Consider the following 18,618-nt stretch of genomic DNA (forward strand, 5'->3'; position numbering starts at 1 on the left):
ATATAAAAAAAGACAAACTACCACTTAACTTAGTAACCAATTATGTATTCAAATGAAATACAGAATAAATCAAAACACTACTACGGTACTATAAAACTGTATTAGTTTCTAATAGTTATTGATGGAGAATTCATCCAGTGGAATTAGTAATGACTTGTGCTAGTTGTGATATACCATACTATATGATACAATAGAAGACAGCTTTATAGAGCAGGCGTTGGAGTAGAGGGAGTCAGAGTAGCAGGGCTTTGGCTCAATGGGGCTTCAGCGATAACAAGTCGAGACGAGGTAAGTTACTTGTGAAGAATAGGGCGTATGTCTGTGAGGCTGGTGTTCTGTACTGGGTGTCAGATGTGGAGACTCCCAGGCTCCCAAACGGCCACATCTGCACCAGGTGCGTCGAGCTGCAGCTTCTTAGGGGCTGGGTTAGGGAACTGGAGATGCAGCTCGATGACCTTCATCTGTCAGGGAAAGTGAGGAGGTGATAGAGAGGAGCTACAGGCAGGTAGTCACACCGGGACCTCGGGAGACAGACAAGTGGGTAACAGTCAGGAGAGGGACGGGCAAGTGTCAGATATTAGAGAGTACCTCTGTGGCTGTCCCCCTTAATAAGTACTCCTGTTTGAGTACTGATGGTGGGGACGGCCTACACGGGGAAAGCATCAGTGGCCCTACCTCTGGCACAGAGTCTGGCCCTGTGGCTCAGAAGGGTAGGGAAAGGAAGAGGATGGCAGCACTGTTAGGGGGCTCTGTAGTTAGGGGTCAGACAGGCGATTCTGCAAACGCAAGAAAGAAACACAGATGGTAGTTTGCCTCCTAGGTGCCAGGGTCTGAGATGTTTCTGATTGCGTCCATGATATCCTGAAGTGGGAAGGTGAACAGACAGAGGTCGTGGTACATATTGGTACCAACAACATAGGTAGGAAAAGGGAGGAGATCCTGAACGCAGATTACAGGGAGTTAGGAAAGAAGCTGAGAAGCAGGACGTCAAAGGTAGCAATCTTGGGATTACTGCCTGTGCCACGCGACAGTGAGTATAGGAATAGGGTGAGGTGGAGGATAAATACGTGGCTGAGGGATTGGAGCAGGGGGCAGGTATTCAGATTTCTGGATCATTGGGACCTCTTTTGGGGCAGGCGTGACCTGTACAAAAAGGATGGGTTGCACTTGAATCCGAGGGAGACCAATATCCTGTCAGGGAGGTTTGCCAAGACTATTGGGGAGAGTTTAAAGTAGAATTGGTGGGGGCTGGGAACTGAACTTAAGAGACGGAGAAAGGGGCAGTTGGCTCACAAATCAGGAAAGCTTGTAGACAGTGTGAGAGGGAGGACAGGCAAGTGATAGAGAAGGGAGACGCTCAGACCGATGGTTTGAGATGTGTTTATTTTAATGCAAGGAGTATCATGAACAAAGCGGATGAGCTTAGAGCGTGGATCAGTACTTGGAGCTATGATGTGGCCTTTACAGAGACTTTGATGGCTTAGGGGCAGGAATGGCTACTTAGAGTACCAGGCTTTAGATGTTTCAGAAAGGACAGGGTGGGAGGCAAAAAAGGGTGGGGGCGTGGCACTGCTGATCAGAGATAGTGTCACAGCTGCAGAAAAGGCAGTCATGGAGGGATTGTCTACTGAGTCTCAGTGGGTGGAAGTTAGGAACAGGAAGGGATCAATAACTCTACTGGGTGTTTTTATAGACCACCCAATAATAACAGGGACATCGAGGAGCAGATAGGGAGATAGGTATAATAATAACAGGGTTGTCGTGGTAGGAGATTTTCATTTCCCAAATATTGATAGGCATCTCCCTAGAGCAGGGGGTTTTGTTGGGTGTGTTCAGGAAGGTTCCGTGACACAATATGTAGATAAGCCTACAAGAGAGGCTGTACTTGATCTGGTACTGGGAAATGAACCTGGTCAGGTGTCAAGTCTCAGTGGGGAGAGCATTTTGGAGGTAGAATTGTGATCACTATCTCCTTTACCATAGATTTGGAGAGGGATAGGAACAGACAAGTTAGGAAAGCATTTAATTGGAGTAAGGGGAAATATGAAGCCATCAGGCAGGAACTTGGAAGCATAAATTGTGAACAGATGTTTTCGTGGAAATGTATGACAGAAATTTGGCACATGTTCAGGAGATACTTGCGTAGTGTTCTGCATAGGTACGTTCCAGTGAGACAAGGAAAGGATAGTAGGGTTCAGGAACCATGGTGTACAAAAGCTGTTGAAAATCTCGTCAAGAAGAAAAGAAAAGCTTACAAAAAGCTCAAAAAACTAGGTAATGATAGAGATTTAGAAGATTGTAGGCTAGCAGGAAGGAGCTTAAGAATGGCCTCATAAGGGGCCATGAGAAGGCCTTGGTGAGCAGGATACTCCAAGGTATTCTACAAGTATGTGAAGAACAAGAGGATAAGATGTGAGAGAACAGGACAATCAAGTGTGACAGTGGAAAAGTGTGTATGGAACCAGAGGAGATAGTGGAGGTACTTAATGAATACTTTGCTTCAGTATTCACTACGGAAGAGGACCTTGGCGATTGTAGGGATGACTTACAGCAGACTGAAAAGCTTGAGCATATAGACATTAAGAAAGGGGATGTGCTGGACCTTTTGGAAAGCATCAAGTTGGATAAGTCACCGAGTCTGGACAACTACTGTGGGAGGAGACGGAGGGGATTGCTGAGCCTCTGGCAATGATCTTTGCATCATCAGAGGTTCCAGAGGATTGGAGGGTTGCAGGTGTTGTTCCCTTATTCAGGAAAGGGAGTAGATAGCCCAGGAAATTATAGACCAGTGAGTCTTACTTCAGTGGTTGGTAAGTTGATGGAGAAGGTCCTGAGAGAAGATCCTGATTTATGCCTCTCCAGGTGTTCATAATATGATTAGGAATAGTCAGCATGGCTTTGTCAAAGGTGGGTCATACCTTACGAGCCAGATTGAATTTTTGATGAAGGTAGAGCAGTAGATGTAGTGTATATGGATTTCAGCAAGCCATTTGATAAGGTACCCCATGCAAGGCTTATTGAGAAAGTAAGGAGGCATGGGATCCAAAGGAACCTTGCTTTGTGGATCGAGAATTGGATTGCCCACAGAAGGCAAAGAGTAGTTGTAGATGGGTCATATTCTGTATGGAGGTTATAGTATTAATGGTAAGACTCTTAGCAGTGTGGAGGATCAGAGGGATCTTGGGGTCCATGTCCATAGGACACTCAAAGCTGCTGTGCAGGTTGACTCTGTGGTTAAGAAGGCAAATGGTGCATTGGCCTTCAATTGTTGGATTGAGTTCAAGAGGTGAGAGATAATGTTACAGGAATATAGGACCCTGGTCAGACCCTACTTGGAGTACTGTGCTCAGTTCTGGTCACCTCACTACAGGAAGGATATGGAAACTATAGAGAGAGTGCAGAGAAGATTTACAAGGATGTTGCCTGGATTGGGGAGCATGCCTTATGAGAATAGGTTGAGTAAACCTGGCCTTTTCTGCTTGGAGCGACGGAGGATGAGAGGTGACCTGATAGAGGAGTATAAGATGATAAGAGGCATTGATCATGTGGATAATCAGAGGCTTTTTCCCAAGGCTAAAATGGCGAACCCAAGAAGGCACAGTTTTAAGGTGCTTGGAAGTAAGTACAGAGGGGATGTCAGGGGTAAGTTTTTTTTGCACAGTGAGTGGTGAGTGCATGGAATGGGTTGCTGGCAACTGTGGTGGAGGTAGATACAATAGGGTCTTTTAAGAGACTCCTGGATAGGTACATGGAGCTTGGAAAAAAGAGGGCTGTGGGTAACCCTAAGTAATTTCTAAAGTAAGTACATGTTCAGTACAGCATTGTGGGCTGAAGGGCCTGTATTGTGCTGTAGGTTTTCTATCATATAGGAGCAGAATTAGGCCATTTGGCCCATCAAGCCTGCTCCTCCATTTCATCATGGCTGATCCGTTTTTCCCTTCAGCTCCAATCTCCTGCCTTCTCCCCATATCCCCTCATGCCCTGACCTATCAAGAATCTATCAACCTCTGCCTTAAAGCTACATAAAGACTTGGCTTCACAGCTGCCCGTGGCAACAAATTCCACAGATTCACTACTCTCTGGCTGATATTTCTACAAGCTAAATGACACGGCCATTTTATACTCTAAACACTTCTAAAAGCAGCCTCACCTGCTGTAATCAGTTTTGTGGAAATTGGGCTACATATTATAAAGAAATAGTGGTCCATAAACACAAGATTCTGCAGATGCTGGAAATCCTGAGGAACACGTACAAAATGCTGGGGGGCCTCCGCAGGTCAGACAGCATCTATGGAGGGGAACAAACTATCGATGTTTCAGGGAGACCCTACGTCAGGGCCGGAGAGGAAGGTCCATTTAGATTGGTTTGAGGTCGGGGTTAAGGTTGGTTTCTGTACCTGCAGAATAAAAATAAGGAATTTATTCCCATTCCCAGTTCTGTTTCATTCTCTTGACATTTTTTTAAATTTTTAGATTAGCTTCATTTGGGGAAAGGTAAGTGTAACTTGTCTTAATTTCAAATGGTAGAATAGGATTCACAAAGAAATCCTTTGTCCCGATCAGGTATGTGCTCTTGACAAGCAGTCAGGTGAAAGCATTGCTATAAATTCAGTAGTTCAACATTTGCCTTTCATTGATTAACCCATTAAAGAAAGAGAAACGCTTGTAACAAAACTTTTGGATGCAAGATGCACAATATCACTTCTCCCTCCTCCCTCTCTACCTTTCTGCTTTTTTGTCCTTTCCCCACTTCCACTCTGCTTCTTCCCAAAAAGTCTTAATAGCAGTGAGTTAATAATGGAGAGAAAAATACAATATCTGAAGAAAGCAAATGTTTGTGTTTAATTTAATAGAAAGAAACCAAAGAAAGCAAAAAAGAACAAGAAAAAAGTGTCCGAATCGAGTAGCGACGAATCTGATGAAGAAAGCGCACATGAAGCTATCTGGGTAGAAAAAACACGTAAGTATGTACAGACAGCCATCATGTTATGGCAGTTTGACAAACAGAAATTTGCCCTTGCAGTTTTCACAGAACACAGACACAAATTCTGGTACAGGTTGAAAGTTCACGCTCATGAAATTAGGGATAAAGAGTAAACGTGGATGTTTTTCACTTTTATTTCTGTGCACACGTGTACAGATGATATTTCTTCATGTTATGCAAAATTGCAAGAGGGACATTTTCAAGGAACGCAAACACTCCCTCCCCACCCTGTAATGCAAGGGTCATCTTTATTTGGATAGATTTGCAATCAGAATCCATAATTTTTCCACAAAACTTTGCGCTGAGTCATATTTATAGGGGCTGGCCTACATAAAATACAATGGATGGTGGAACCTTCCCCAGAAATTGAATAAGTAATTAAATCAGACACCAAATTTAGAGGAGCTACAAATGCAGATAATGGAATGGTTTATCTAATATTATTACTCTCATAGCTGTAGTGTGGCTAGCAAAAGATAGTGCTGTTTATAGAGCTTGCGTTAAGCTTCATTAGAACGGCATAGGAGGACAAGGTCAGAGGGTGAGCTAGGTGGAAAATTAATGAGATTGTCTCAATTTCAGCCCACTTGTTTAATTAATTAATACCTTGGTGAACATTTTCCTTCTGAAGGTGCACATGAGGAGGACGTGTCTTATGGGCCTGAAGCTCCAAAGCAGCACTCTGCCCAAGATGATGAAAAGCCGCTGAAGTAAGTGATCGCTTTTTCTTTTTAAGTAGTTGATCGTATTTTCTACACTTTTAAATTGAATGAAATTTTTAACACAAATGCAGCGGATACAAACCGCCGGAGAAACTCGGTGGGTGAGGCAGCATTTATGGAGGGTAGTGAGAAGTCGAGTTTTCAGGCTAAGACCCTTCATCAGGGCCGGGAGAAAAAAGGGTGCAGAAGCCAGAATAAGAAGGGAGGAAGGGAAGGAGCACAAACTGGCAGGTGAAAGATGTGTCCAGGAGAGGGAGAAGGTAGTCTCCATTTTAACACAAATGATTTGATTTTAAATTGTAACTGGCACTGAATGGTACCTTACCAGTGTTATTTAAAATACTGTCACAGAGACTCGAGACTTTAGTAGCGGATGGCATCCGTCTGTCTGGAAGACGGTGAATGATAATCATGATCACAAGCCCGGGCAGAAGGTATGGAGATCCTGAGATGCCCAGTCGTCAAGATCCCCTTCTCGGCCTCACCAGTGTAGTCCAAAGGAAAGCTTGTGAGGCAGTACGTTTGGCACCAGCTTGGCTGCCGGAAGGATGTTCAAAGATGCCCAGCCGCCGTAGGGACTTCACTTCAGATTTGCTGTCTGGGTTTACTCCCATAGGCCTCGTCTCTCCCAGGGCTGCCCACCAGGCAGTGGGGCTGTTTACCCATAGCTGGGGGACTGGTTCATAAAGCACCAGGGTGCATACGCACACAAGTGGGCCTGCCTGTTACGTGTGTGCGAGCCAGACCTCCTGCCTGTCCTCTTTAGTTCAGCCTGGGTCTGAAAGGAGTTCGGTTTCTGTGTGTCGCCAGCGAGGAGGCACTATATGAGGCTGGCTGTTGGAGAGGCTCTGTACTGGAGGAAGAGATTTACACATTTGCTGTCCTTTTTGCAAGACTGCTAGCCAGCGCTGGAAGCTGAAAGTGCTACAAGCACTACCCACTACACTACCACACTAGTTATGTCACAGCAACTATTTTGACACCTCAAGAGACTGTACATACAGCAATTTGGAGCAAATAAAGCAAACTGGTGGAGAACTTAGCGGGTCCTGAAGCGTCTTGACCTGAATTGTCAACTGTCCATTTCAGTGTAGTCTGCTGCCTGGCCTGCCGAGTTCCTCCAGCAGCTCATTTTCTTTTAAAACACTGACAGTTTCCCTTGTTCAGAGGTAGGTTTTTGCGGATGGTTGGGTTCACGGGGTAGTGGTAGAGGCAGATACATTAGGGACACTTAAGAGACTCTTAGCTGGGCACATGGATGAAAGAAAAAGTGGAGGGCTATGTAAGAAGGAATTGTGAGCCGGTGGTGTAGTGACAGCTGCACTGGACTTCATGGTAAATGGTCCTGGGCTTGAACTCTGCCAGCTCTTTGCACGCTTTCCATCCAGGCTGGGTTGAGCATCGAGTTAGTAATTCGACCTCGTCAAAATACACACCAGAATGCTAAAGAAACAGCAAGGCTGCCAGCCAGTGTGCCACAAGGCACGGAAAGGAACATCAAGCAAAATGTAGGAAGCAAGGGTTAGGTCATGAAGTAGGTTAAAAGGTTAGCACAACATTGTAGGCTGAAGGGCCCATACTGTGCTGTAAGGCTCTATGAAGAACTAAAGTTCATTACTCATGGGCCAGCTGGTGGCACAACGATATTGGTGCCGGACCCGAGAGCGAAGGTTCCCGGGTTCGAAACCAGTCGGGTCCGCTCCCGAGTACGCTTTCCATCCGTGCCGGGTTGAGTGTCGAGATCGCAACTTGACCCTGTAAAGTAAAGGGAAAATACTGCGGAAATGTCTGTGTGAGGAGTGGCATGCCACACAGTCTCTCTCTCTCTCACTACGCACCTCGTAAAAGCCATGAAAAAGACATCATCACGGACACACGCACGGACATGCAGACGCGCACGCACGGACTCACGCATGCAGGCACACGCCAAAAAAAAAAAGTTCATTACTCACGCACTTAACCATCTCTGTCTTCTAGTTACGGTCACGCTCTGCTTCCTGGTGAGGGGGCTGCCATGGCTGAGTACGTGAAGGCTGGAAAGCGTATTCCACGAAGAGGTGAAATTGGTCTGACAAGTGAGCAGATTGCTTCCTTTGAACATTCTGGTTACGTAATGAGTGGAAGCAGGTAAGAAGCTTTTGCTAACAGTGCACTTCAAGTTTTAAGTTCTGTTTTAGGTTTTGATTTATGTTCTGTAGAAGTTATAAACTTGGTGAAAGGAAGAAGGGAAAGTACCTATTACATAGCTTCTCGGAGGATCATCACTTTGTGTGGAGAGGCCTACGAGTTGCTGAGATCCCAAGAGCAAAGCCGTCTGAAGCTTAGCTCCTGGTAGGGTCACCCACTGCGGTAGGATCAAGTGGGAGGGTCTCGACAAAGAGGCCCTCAGTGGTGGAGATGGCAGATGATGACGACACATCACCACGGCAGCGAAGGTGGCAGAAGGCTGCAGCAGTGAAGGGCACCCAGTCATCTTGGATGCCATGCCACTGGATCCTGACCCCAACCTGTCAAAGACTGTGTAGTAGCTGCATGTGCATCAGCCTCCACACGTGAAATAACGTTATGCACGTGCATTCGCCGTTAAGGGAGCAAACCCTTGGAAGAGTATTATCAGCTCGACTCGAGTGATGGCAGTACTACTACTATTACATAGTCGTAGGATTTTGTATTTTCACCTGGAAAAAAAAGGACTAAACTCTTCCTGAGGGTATACCAAGTGAGGGTCACCTGTTCAGTAGGAAGTTGATGAATTCAGTGGAAAATAAATAATTTTAAGGCCTTATTGAGGTGTAAGTTCTTCTGCAATGAGGAGATCAATCTAAAGGGGTTTGAGTAAAATCAAGGAGCAACTAAGGTAGTAAATAAAAGCTAGTGATACAGCCGGTTAAGGAAGGATCACCTTTGTCAACTAAATTAGCTGCTGAATCTGTCTTGGATCTAAAGGTTTTAGAAAGGCGACTATAGTTTCCCATGGAGTTTCTGCTTTAGGAGGTGGAGTTGTTGCAGGGTTCTTGATTGTAATTCCCCAAGAAATCTGCATCTGTATCTGGAGATTGAGATGAGGGTTGGATTGGTTGTATTGCCCATTTAAAGATTTGCTTTTATTTGTCACATGTACTTTGAAACATACAATGAAATGTGTTTGCACCAATGACCAACACAGTCTGAGATGTGCTGGGGCAGCCCACAAGTGTCACCATACTTCTGGAACGAACTTAGCATGCCCACAACTCACTAAGCCTACCCTGTACATCTTTGGAATGTGGGAGGAAGCTGGAGCAATTAGTGGAAACCCACATGGTCACAGGGAGAGAGTACAAATTCCTTACAGACAGCGGTGGGAATTGAACACTATTTTACCAATTGCTGCTGCTGTTACAGGATTACACTGCCGTGTTGCCTGTTGTAGAATTTCTGCTTCAGACCAATACTGCAAATGCTGGAGGAGATGGGAACACTTTTCCACCTGGGAAACTGCACCACAGTAGACGTGTCAAGGAAAGAATTGCAGAATAGGATTTTTTTTCTCTCGGTTTTGGTATTTACATTTCTCTTCAGGTATTAAACCCCTTGCCAAGAACTTTCCATTGAATTTTATTTAAATTGGCTTATTGATCTCCACCAGTACCCCATCCTGCCAAATACCCACTCCTCAACTTTGCATTTGTTAGAACTGTTGGAATCTTTTTTTAAAATGTTGCATGTCTAGGTGCCCTCCATTAATATCATTAACTTCTCAATTTCTTGCATTATAATATGCGTGCAAATTATGTACAAAGTTATGAAAGTGATGACCAGCTTTGGAGCCTGGATGATGGATTTGGATAGAGAAATAGTGCTACACTAAGTCTTTGTTTTTAAATTTTATTCAGAGATACAGCTTGGTAACAGGCCCTTCAGGCCCAATGAGCCCACAAAATAATCTGCAGATGCTGGGGTCAAAGCAACACTCAAAACACGCTGTAGGAACTCAGCAGGTTGGGCAGCATCCGTAGAAAAGATCGGTCGATGTTTCAGTCCTGACGAAGGGTTCCGGCCCGAAACGTTGACCGATCTTTTCCACGGATGCTGCCCGACCTGCTGAGTTCCTCCAGCGTGTTGTGAGTGTTCCAGTGAGCCCACTCTGCCCAATTACACCCATGTGACCTACTAACCCGTATGTCTTTGGAATGTGGGAGGAAACCAGAGCACCCGGAGGAAACCCACGCAGTCACAGGGAGAACATACAAACTCCTTACTGACAGCGGTGGGAATTGAACCTATCGCTGACACTCTCATAGCATTACGCTACTGTGCTACCTCAAAACCTCTGGATGGGCTTGTTATGTGGTTTTGTTCATGATATTATCTAAAACAGACACAATTAGAACTCCTGTTTGCATAAAGCATATAAGGTTCTAAATTGTAAAGTTTGCCACTAATTTTATTGGTTAATTTGTAAAGTGCCTGTTTAATAAAACTGAGTTGTAAAATAACAGATGAATGACTGAATCATACAAATAAAGTAGAAATGTAAGAATTTAAGCAAATGATAAGTTTTCATTGACCATTTTGCTTCTAACGTGCATCCAGTTATGATTGGATATTAGTCATGATTTTATTCTTTACCAATGTGTGAATAATAGTGACATTTAACCCCTGAATCGAGTTTTGCCTTTTTTTGTGTTCAGACATCGCCGAATGGAGGCTGTGCGTCTCCGTAAGGAGAACCAAATTTACAGTGCCGATGAAAAGAGAGCCCTCGCTTCGTTTAACAAAGAGGAACGGCTAAAGAGGGAGAACAAGATCCTTTCTGGTTTCAGGGAGATGGTACAAAGAAAGACCAAGGGCAAGGAGGAGAAATAGAGATCTAATTTTTTTAAACAGCTTCTATTTAAAACCTGGGAATGCGCAGCAGCAGGTCAGTCACCTGATTGAGTTCAGTTTTTTTGATGGGTGCTTGCAATGCTGGTCATTTTCAGATTTTTTTACCTTCATTTTCAGCATTTAAAATGTTTTTGATCAAACCCTTAATATAATCTGGATAAGCTCTTAATATAAGCTTGTTTTCACTGTAGCTGGTTCAAATTGAATGTTAATATTGTAAACTTCAAACCTTAAATTTCCTATCACCTTTCTAGTTTTGTATAAAACAACTTAACAGTGTTACGTTGATGTAAAGTTATGATATTAAAATGTTTAATATAGATTGGTATGTGATGGATGATTTTTCTGTATTCTACTCTTCATTAGAAGTCAGGTGAAGAAAAAGTCCTTCACAAACACTTGCACTGCACGGAGACCCCAGCAACTTCGAAGTAATTTACAACAAATGGTTGAGATATAACATACGGATTGCGATAACCATAATTAAGATATACTGCTTAATTAAACATACGGTAAGATTAATCGTTAACTAACTGGAAGTCAGTACAGAGCTAGGTAGGTTTAGGGTGGTCATAGAACACAACAACACAGAAATAGGCCCTTTGGCCCATTAACTCTGTTCCAAGCTGCTCGTCTGTCTGGTCCCATCAACCTGCACCTGGACTGTAGCCCTCCATGCCCCTCCCACCCATGTACATTCTGAATGTTGAAATCAAACCTGCGTCCACCACTTCTGCTGGTACCACCCTGAGTATCTCCTCAGGTTCACCTTAAATATTTCATCTTTCACCCTTAACCTATGGTTCTAGTTTCCTCCAATCTTTGTGGAGGAAGCCTCCTTGCATTTACTCTGTCTATAACCCTCAATTTGTACACTTCTATCAAATCTCCTTCCCCTCATTCTCGTAACCTGTTCAACCTTTCCCCATAACTCTGTTCCTCAAGTCCTGGCAACATCCTTGTAAATTTTCTCTGCACTCTTAAAATTTTACTGATAACTTTCCTGTAGGTAGGTGACCAGAATTGCACACACTACTCCAAATTTGGTCTCAGCAACATTTTATACAACTTCAACATAACACCCCAACTCCTCTACTCATACTTCAATTTATGAAGGCCAATGTGCCAAAAGCTCTCTGTGACACCACAGTGATGAAGATTGATTTTACCATGCTAGTAATATGACCAAAGATGGCATTTGATGTTTAGAACATACTAGAGCATTATTTGTTGTTACCTGATCAATGATTCAATCGTCTAAGATGAACACTTGATAAAGTAATTTCCCCTTAAAATATACCAGTGATGCCCAGTGGGATGGAACAAAATCAAAATGGATGAGTAACTATTTCATTGTGGTTCTGCACTGTGACACTTAACCAAAAAAATACTTATCAAGAAGATGCTCATTTGGAAATGAATTTGTTCCTGTGGCCAATAATGTCTTCAGTTACATCAAACACCAGTTTTGAAGCTACTTTTGTATATGAAACTGCTATTGGATCCTGGTTTGACCCAGGCTTCTCAGAAGTCAAGAATGAGACATAAAACTTACTTCATGATAGTTTATTAAATGCTTAGAGAACAAAGGGATTGAGAAAGCAGAGTCTAGTAGCATAGGAAAGCGACCAAGGGAACATGGTTTAGCCTTCCTATATCAATTTAACAGTAATAAATACCATTCAAATTTTGTAGATAAGGGTTAACCAATCAGATAGCCCCTAGTCAGAAAAATGTGATACCCAAGAATCTTCCAGAATAATATGGAACTGTAACCACTAGGAGAAACGCTGAACAACTGCAGATACATAGCTAATTATATAAAAATACAAACAAGCATAAAGCTAATCTACAAGAAAAATAGCAATTATACAATCTAATCCAGCACTGGTTTATTTAAAAAAATATACTGAAATATATTCCATAAATTAATTTATTATACATTAATTTTGAAAATCATGCAATATATTAAAAAATCTCATTTCTTTGATGGCTCGATCAGAGAAACTATTGAGGTGGGTTGTTGCTGAGATATTTTGTTTGATTCCTGGTCTATGGTCCTATATCTGAGGACTTGAATTTACACTGACCTTGTATCTCCATGATAAGGTAAGGAAATGGATATTTGTCAGGAGAGGCAGCTGTAATGCTTCCTTTTAAGCATGTTCAGGTGACAATTACGTGTGGTTCAGCAGGGGTGCTCATTTATTTTGGTGAGGTACGCTAGAAGTCTTGACATTGCATTCAAGAACATGATGGCACTCTCAAAAAGAGATTGCAAATGTTTAATAGCTTGCTGTCATTCACATGAAGATTCACAAATAGATAATGGGAATCGAAGTGAAAAGGGAGCAAAGAGCAACTGGAGACTATTGAACTATCTGTGTGTGTAAATCATAATTTTAAAAGTAAAATCAGAATACAAATCAGCTTTGGGTTCTTCCAAATATTCATAATTCGAACTAAAATTCCACTTGCTCCATTAATAGGATTTTGCTTTCGATGATGTCTTTTAGCCAGCTTTCTTTGAATCTTGATTGGCCTGGTCTTTAAAAACAAAATAATACACTGCTTAGTTCTCTGCTTTTAAAACCAAAGTGTTTCAGCACAAACCTCGGCTTAAAATATCCGATCAATTGAAACATTTCTGAAAGAAACTAAATCATTTTCGCCTGCTGTTATTGTCTTGAATCTGATTAGCAAGAGCAACTACAGATATTATGAGGAACTCTTGACTAATTTGCAAACCATAAAGCTATTTCCACCCATCCATTGTTGTACAAACGGTCTCAAATATACAATCATCATGTTTAATTTCAGATATTACAAGACATCTTGGTTATTTAGGTAGCCCAACTATGTCAATTCCCTTTTATTTACTCACCTGTTTTTAAGAAATAAAATTATTCCTTCTAAAGATTTAACAACTTTACCTTAATAGAACTTTACCAAGTATTTGTCAATAAACGTTGAGCACATTAGCTGTCAGTCTCTAATAATGACATCTCAAACTAGAAATTCTATCATTAAACACAACTATCAGGTTCCTCCTCCTTCAGCCTATTACCTTTTCCACCTATCACCTTCTCAATTAGGGGTTCCCAACCCGGGGTCCACAGCATAGGACCCCAGTCCTGAAGAAAGGTCTCAGCCTGAAACATCGACCGCCTCAGTAAGGAAACAATTTCACTTCTTCAATAAGTTAGGAACCACAAAATATTTGAAGATACCAACAATTACCTTGAATGTTACAATGAAAATGATGGTTTGGAGGATGCAATCGTCTAAAGCATTGTATGAAAGCAGTCCATTATCTGCACTGGGTGTCTGCACTAATTTTGTTCATTTACAGTCAATCAAAAGAACACGGCAGTGTACACTGGATTAATTCCTCAGCTGAAACTATTAGGAACTAATACAAGTTTTATAGTACTGTTTTTCATTTACATAACTTGTTATTCAGTTAAACAGTAGCTTGTCTTTTTTATACCTTTTTAACTATTTCCATGAAACTTTTGAGTAATTGGAGCAGCCGCATAATTGGGCCAAAATGTACTGGTCCCAATGTGCCCAAATAACCAGAATCCACTGTGTTTAAAGCAGAGGTTGATATGTTCTTGATCAGTAAAGGCGTCAAAGGTTACAGAAAGAAGCCAGCAGTATGGTGTTGAGAGGGATAATAAATCAACCATGATGGAATGACATGCTGCTCTTATGACTTATGATCTCATACTAAATTTATCCGTAAATTATCTATAACAATGTTATAATATTAGCTTGGGAGTTTAATTTTGCCTTCAGTCAGAATAGTCTAATTGTGGTATCTGAAGTGGTTGAAGTGGCTTGGAAGTCAGCCTTCTTTTAGTTAATTATCACTGAGTAAGTCATTGATTCCTTTAAAGGTGTGTACCTCTTTATACAATCATGAATGACCCTATTGATTATATGTGTAGTATGAAATTAGTTCATATTAACGAGGATAAATGGACAATCAGAATCCAACTTTAGTTGATTGTGAATGCAGTAACTAACTTCTAAATCTCTCCTAATGAAAAACAATTTATTACTGATGAGGCTATCAGTTTAAAATCCATGGGAATGGTTAATGATTTTCAGGAAAACTATCCATGGTGCTAATCTGTACCCCTCCGTATTTAAAGGGAACTCTAAAGAATAGATGGATTAGTAATATACAGCTAGGTTATGTCTGTACTCCTCAACCCACAAAGAGAAATTACAGATCCATGTCCTTTGGCCCATCTAGTCTGTGGCCAATCTGTTATTCTGACTGGTCCCATCATCCCACACCCAGACCATCACCCTCCCCTCCATGTACTTACCCAAGCTTCTCTTAAATGTTGCAATCAATCCCGCATTCACCAATTCCACTGGCAGCTCTCACCACCCAGAGTGAAGAAGTTCCCCCTCAACATTTCACCTTTCACCCTTATCCAATGAGTTCCCGTTCTAGTCTCAATACACAACTCATTTGCAACCGCAGAGCTCCAAATCTGTGAAAGCCTTGAAATGGAGCTGGTCATGGGTGCCAGATCCTTGGCATCAGTATTTGCCTTTGTCAATCACACTTGTGTAGAAAAGGAGCTTGGGAGAGAGCAAACAGTGCCACCAATACAATGGATCCCACTCACGTGTGATGTCGCCTGGCCCATGATCCACAGAGCTGGCCACACCCATCCCACCAATGGCTCATCAGCTTGTCACGTACACAGCACAACTCCATGTACAGCTTATCCTCAAAGCTGCCAACCACTAGCTGCTAACCTTGACACCCACAAATGTATTCTGGAAATGAATTGAAAACACACAGTTGTCAGAAATTGAGTAAATTATCTACCTGTGCAGAAGTCTGTTTGATTCAAAAAAGTAGTAAACTTCAACTGGAAAAACCTAAAAACATTCAGGCGTTAACATTAGTTAAATAACTGATGGATCCATTTCAACAATACAAAGAAAAATCACTGAATTGTTCACATTTCCGTGTGTGCTACTACTTTAGTTTAATCCCTCAGTTCGTCAGCAACACTGTGCTTCAGGAATTCACACGAAGACGGAGAATTTTAGGTTATTCAGTGTATTCTCACCAGCGCGATATATTGCATCGACTGAAGGATCCAGAGATAAAGGATTATTTTCTCATTTTTTTTGCAAAGCTGAATTGAAACCCCCAATTCTGATCACATTCAACACTTAGCAATTAGTGTTTCATCACTGAAAACATAAAGATATCAAACAGTGGTTCACCGGAGGACTACAAATCTCCATTGAAGCTGCAGGCTTCATAGAACAGCACAGGCCCTTCAGCCCACAATGTAATACTAACCCATATAAACATACTGAATGGTCAATTTAACCCTTCCCTCCTATAAAGCCCAAGGGCCTCCATTTTTCTTAAATCCCTGTTCCCACCTAGGACCACCTTAAATGTCCCTAATGTATCTGCCTCTACCGCCAGTCACAGCAGTGTGTTCAGGCACCCACCACACTCTGTGTAAAAAGCCTACCTCTGATATCTCCACTCACCTTAAATGGATGTCCTCTGGTATTGACCATTGCCGCCCTGGGAATAAAGTGCAGGCTGTCCACTCCCTCAAAGCCTCTCACAGTCTTATACACTTCTACCAATTTGCCTCTCATCCTCCATCGCTCCAGAGATAAACTCCAGCTTGTTCAGCCTTCACTCATGAGATATGTTCTCTAGTAAATCTAGGCTTTACCAATCATGGGAAATCATATATAAAAATATCACATATCACATACCAGATATCAGATCATAATCAGAAGTGCTGCATCCGCAGTACCTCCAGCATTGCCAAAGACCCCTCCCATCCTTCCCACTGTCTCTCTGACCCCCTGCCGTCAGGCAGCAGGTACCACAGCCTAAGAGTGAGAGTTGTCAGACTGGGTAACAGCTTCTGCCCCAGAGCTGTTAGACCTCTTGACACCCTGCTGCCCCCCAGCACACATACACACCCTGTCTGAATGACCAGACACTCCACCCCCCACCCACAACTGCCCAACTCACAGTCACGCTCTCAACCTGCTCTGATCACTTTTCATCTCTCATTGCTGCCGTTTCACATATTTATACAACTGTTTGATTTATTCGAATAACGTCAGTGGCATGACACTGTCTTACGCAAACCTGCACCCCACACTTTTTGTCAACCCGTCAGGCTATGCCACTCAGGGACTTGTGCTCATATTACTTTGTGACTATGTGCTGGATCGTAACTGCGTACGTTGTGTGTGACTGTATATATGGTGATTTGCACCTTTGGCCCCAGAGGAACGCTGTTTTGTTTAATTGTATACGTGCTTGAATGGCAATAAATCTGAACTTGAAGTCACCTTGGGGCACATTGTAATCATCTCACTGGCAGTAAGCATTGATCGTCAGCCTTTATCTCCACTGGAAAGGTACATTTCAAGAACTAAAATCTTTATAGTTTAATAGTTAAAACACTGTTCTCAGGCCTGTGCTCGGTCACTAAAGGTTTAAACACTGATACAAAATCAATACCATTCCGCCAGTTGACTAGAGTCTGATCTCAGATCTGCGACAGGCTCCTGAAGTTTGGACTCTGAACCCTTGTAGTGGTTCCAAACAGTTTTGACACTGGTCCTGCCTCGGTACTTGATCCTCAACGGTTTACGCACTAATCCCAGGTCAATAGTGAATGTCTATGAGTTTAGGCAATGATCCAGGTTCATAGTGCATTGACAGAGTGAACTTTTTCCCAGGGAGGTAATGGCAGTGGAACGCACTGTCTGGGGTGTTGGTCAGAGGTTGATACAACAGGGATATTTAAGAGGCTCCTAGATAGGCATGGGGACGTAAGGAAAATGGCGGGTTGTGGGCTGTGCAGAAGGCAGGGGTTAGATTGTTCATGGAGTAGATTTATTTAGGTCGGCACAGTATTGTGGGCCAAAGGGCCTGTACTGTTCTATGTTCCATGTTGTCATGTTTTCAGTGCCTTAAGTTCTGTGGCTAAAGGCACTGTTCCCAGCTCTGTAGTGAACCTGCAGGTCGACGCAACGTACCCACAGTGTTCAACTGGTGTGCACCAACCTTTCTTCTCCCAGACACAGCTTCGCCAGATCGTGTTGGTCTAATGAAGAGCCAACAGATATAAAGCCCATTCCCCCTCACAACCCCACGATCCACCTTCGACATCTAGCCCAGGCTGGTGTTTAAAACCAGAGAGCTCATCTATTGTGCGGACGTTCTCCACGCTCTTACTCACAGGTGATTTAACTTTTGAGATTTCAACAACGAAGTAAGTGGAGGCTGTTGCTCGTGGGATGGGCTTCCTTCGTGTCGGAATACTCCACCGCACTCGATAATGGTGACGGATGTGGTACTCCAGTTCCTCTTCCCTCAGGTAATCCAAGCAGTGCAGCCAGCAATTGGAGAACTCCCATGCCTGTTAGAGTACAATATCATTCTCATTACAGTACGAGTCTGACACATCAACTCTTTATCCAATTCCACAGATTCTGCCTGAACCGCTGAGCTCCTCCAGCATTTTGTGTGTGTTGGCTTTGGATTTCCAGAAACCCCCACCGACCTCCTTGTGTTTATGATTAATTTAATGTCAGGTTTGTAAGCTTGTTGTGACTTGAATTGGAGTTGTTTTACTATTGTAGCAAGATATATTGAAAAGCTTGTCTTATTTATTGTACTTTATTTCCTCAGAGATCCAGCACAGGAACAGGTCGTTCCGGCCCAATGAGACCACAACGCCCATTTGCACCTCTGTCACCATCTAACCTGCTAATCCATACGTCTTTGGGATGCGCAGGAAATCCACACAGTCACGGGGAGAACATACAAACTCCTTACAAGTCGGAGTGGGAACAGGTCAGATCATTACACCGTGCACTAAGGTAGAAAAAGGTGAAATGGTACCTTGCAGAATAAAGTGTAACAGCTACAAAGAAAACGCAGTGCAGGAAATCAATAAAGTCCTAGATCAGAATGAGGTAGACAAGTGAGGCCAAGAGTCCAACGTCATAATCGGG

At 42.8% G+C, this 18,618-nt stretch overlaps 2 protein-coding genes across 3 annotated transcripts in view; one reads left to right on the plus strand and one right to left on the minus strand.

The window, feature by feature from the left end:
* Positions 1-10,869, plus strand: part of nkap (NFKB activating protein) — a 38,639-nt gene extending 27,770 nt beyond the window's left edge. For both annotated transcript variants that reach the window (XM_072270975.1, XM_072270976.1), the window contains exons 7-10: positions 4,854-4,960; positions 5,616-5,694; positions 7,684-7,833; positions 10,380-10,869. In XM_072270975.1, the coding sequence (XP_072127076.1) occupies positions 4,854-4,960; positions 5,616-5,694; positions 7,684-7,833; positions 10,380-10,554 (511 nt within the window). In that variant the 3' untranslated portion in view covers positions 10,555-10,869. The remainder of the gene's footprint in view (positions 1-4,853; positions 4,961-5,615; positions 5,695-7,683; positions 7,834-10,379) is intronic.
* Positions 10,870-12,150: 1,281 nt separating this feature from the next.
* Positions 12,151-18,618, minus strand: part of akap14 (A-kinase anchoring protein 14) — a 19,357-nt gene continuing 12,889 nt past the window's right edge. The window contains exons 4-6 of the mRNA XM_072271321.1: positions 17,841-18,020; positions 15,431-15,483; positions 12,151-13,122 (exon numbers count right to left, since the gene is read on the minus strand). Of these exons, the coding sequence (XP_072127422.1) occupies positions 13,038-13,122; positions 15,431-15,483; positions 17,841-18,020 (318 nt within the window). The 3' untranslated portion in view covers positions 12,151-13,037. The remainder of the gene's footprint in view (positions 13,123-15,430; positions 15,484-17,840; positions 18,021-18,618) is intronic.

Source organism: Mobula birostris, chromosome 10 (genome assembly GCF_030028105.1).
Source record: "Mobula birostris isolate sMobBir1 chromosome 10, sMobBir1.hap1, whole genome shotgun sequence".
Classification (NCBI taxonomy): Eukaryota; Metazoa; Chordata; class Chondrichthyes; order Myliobatiformes; family Myliobatidae; genus Mobula; species Mobula birostris.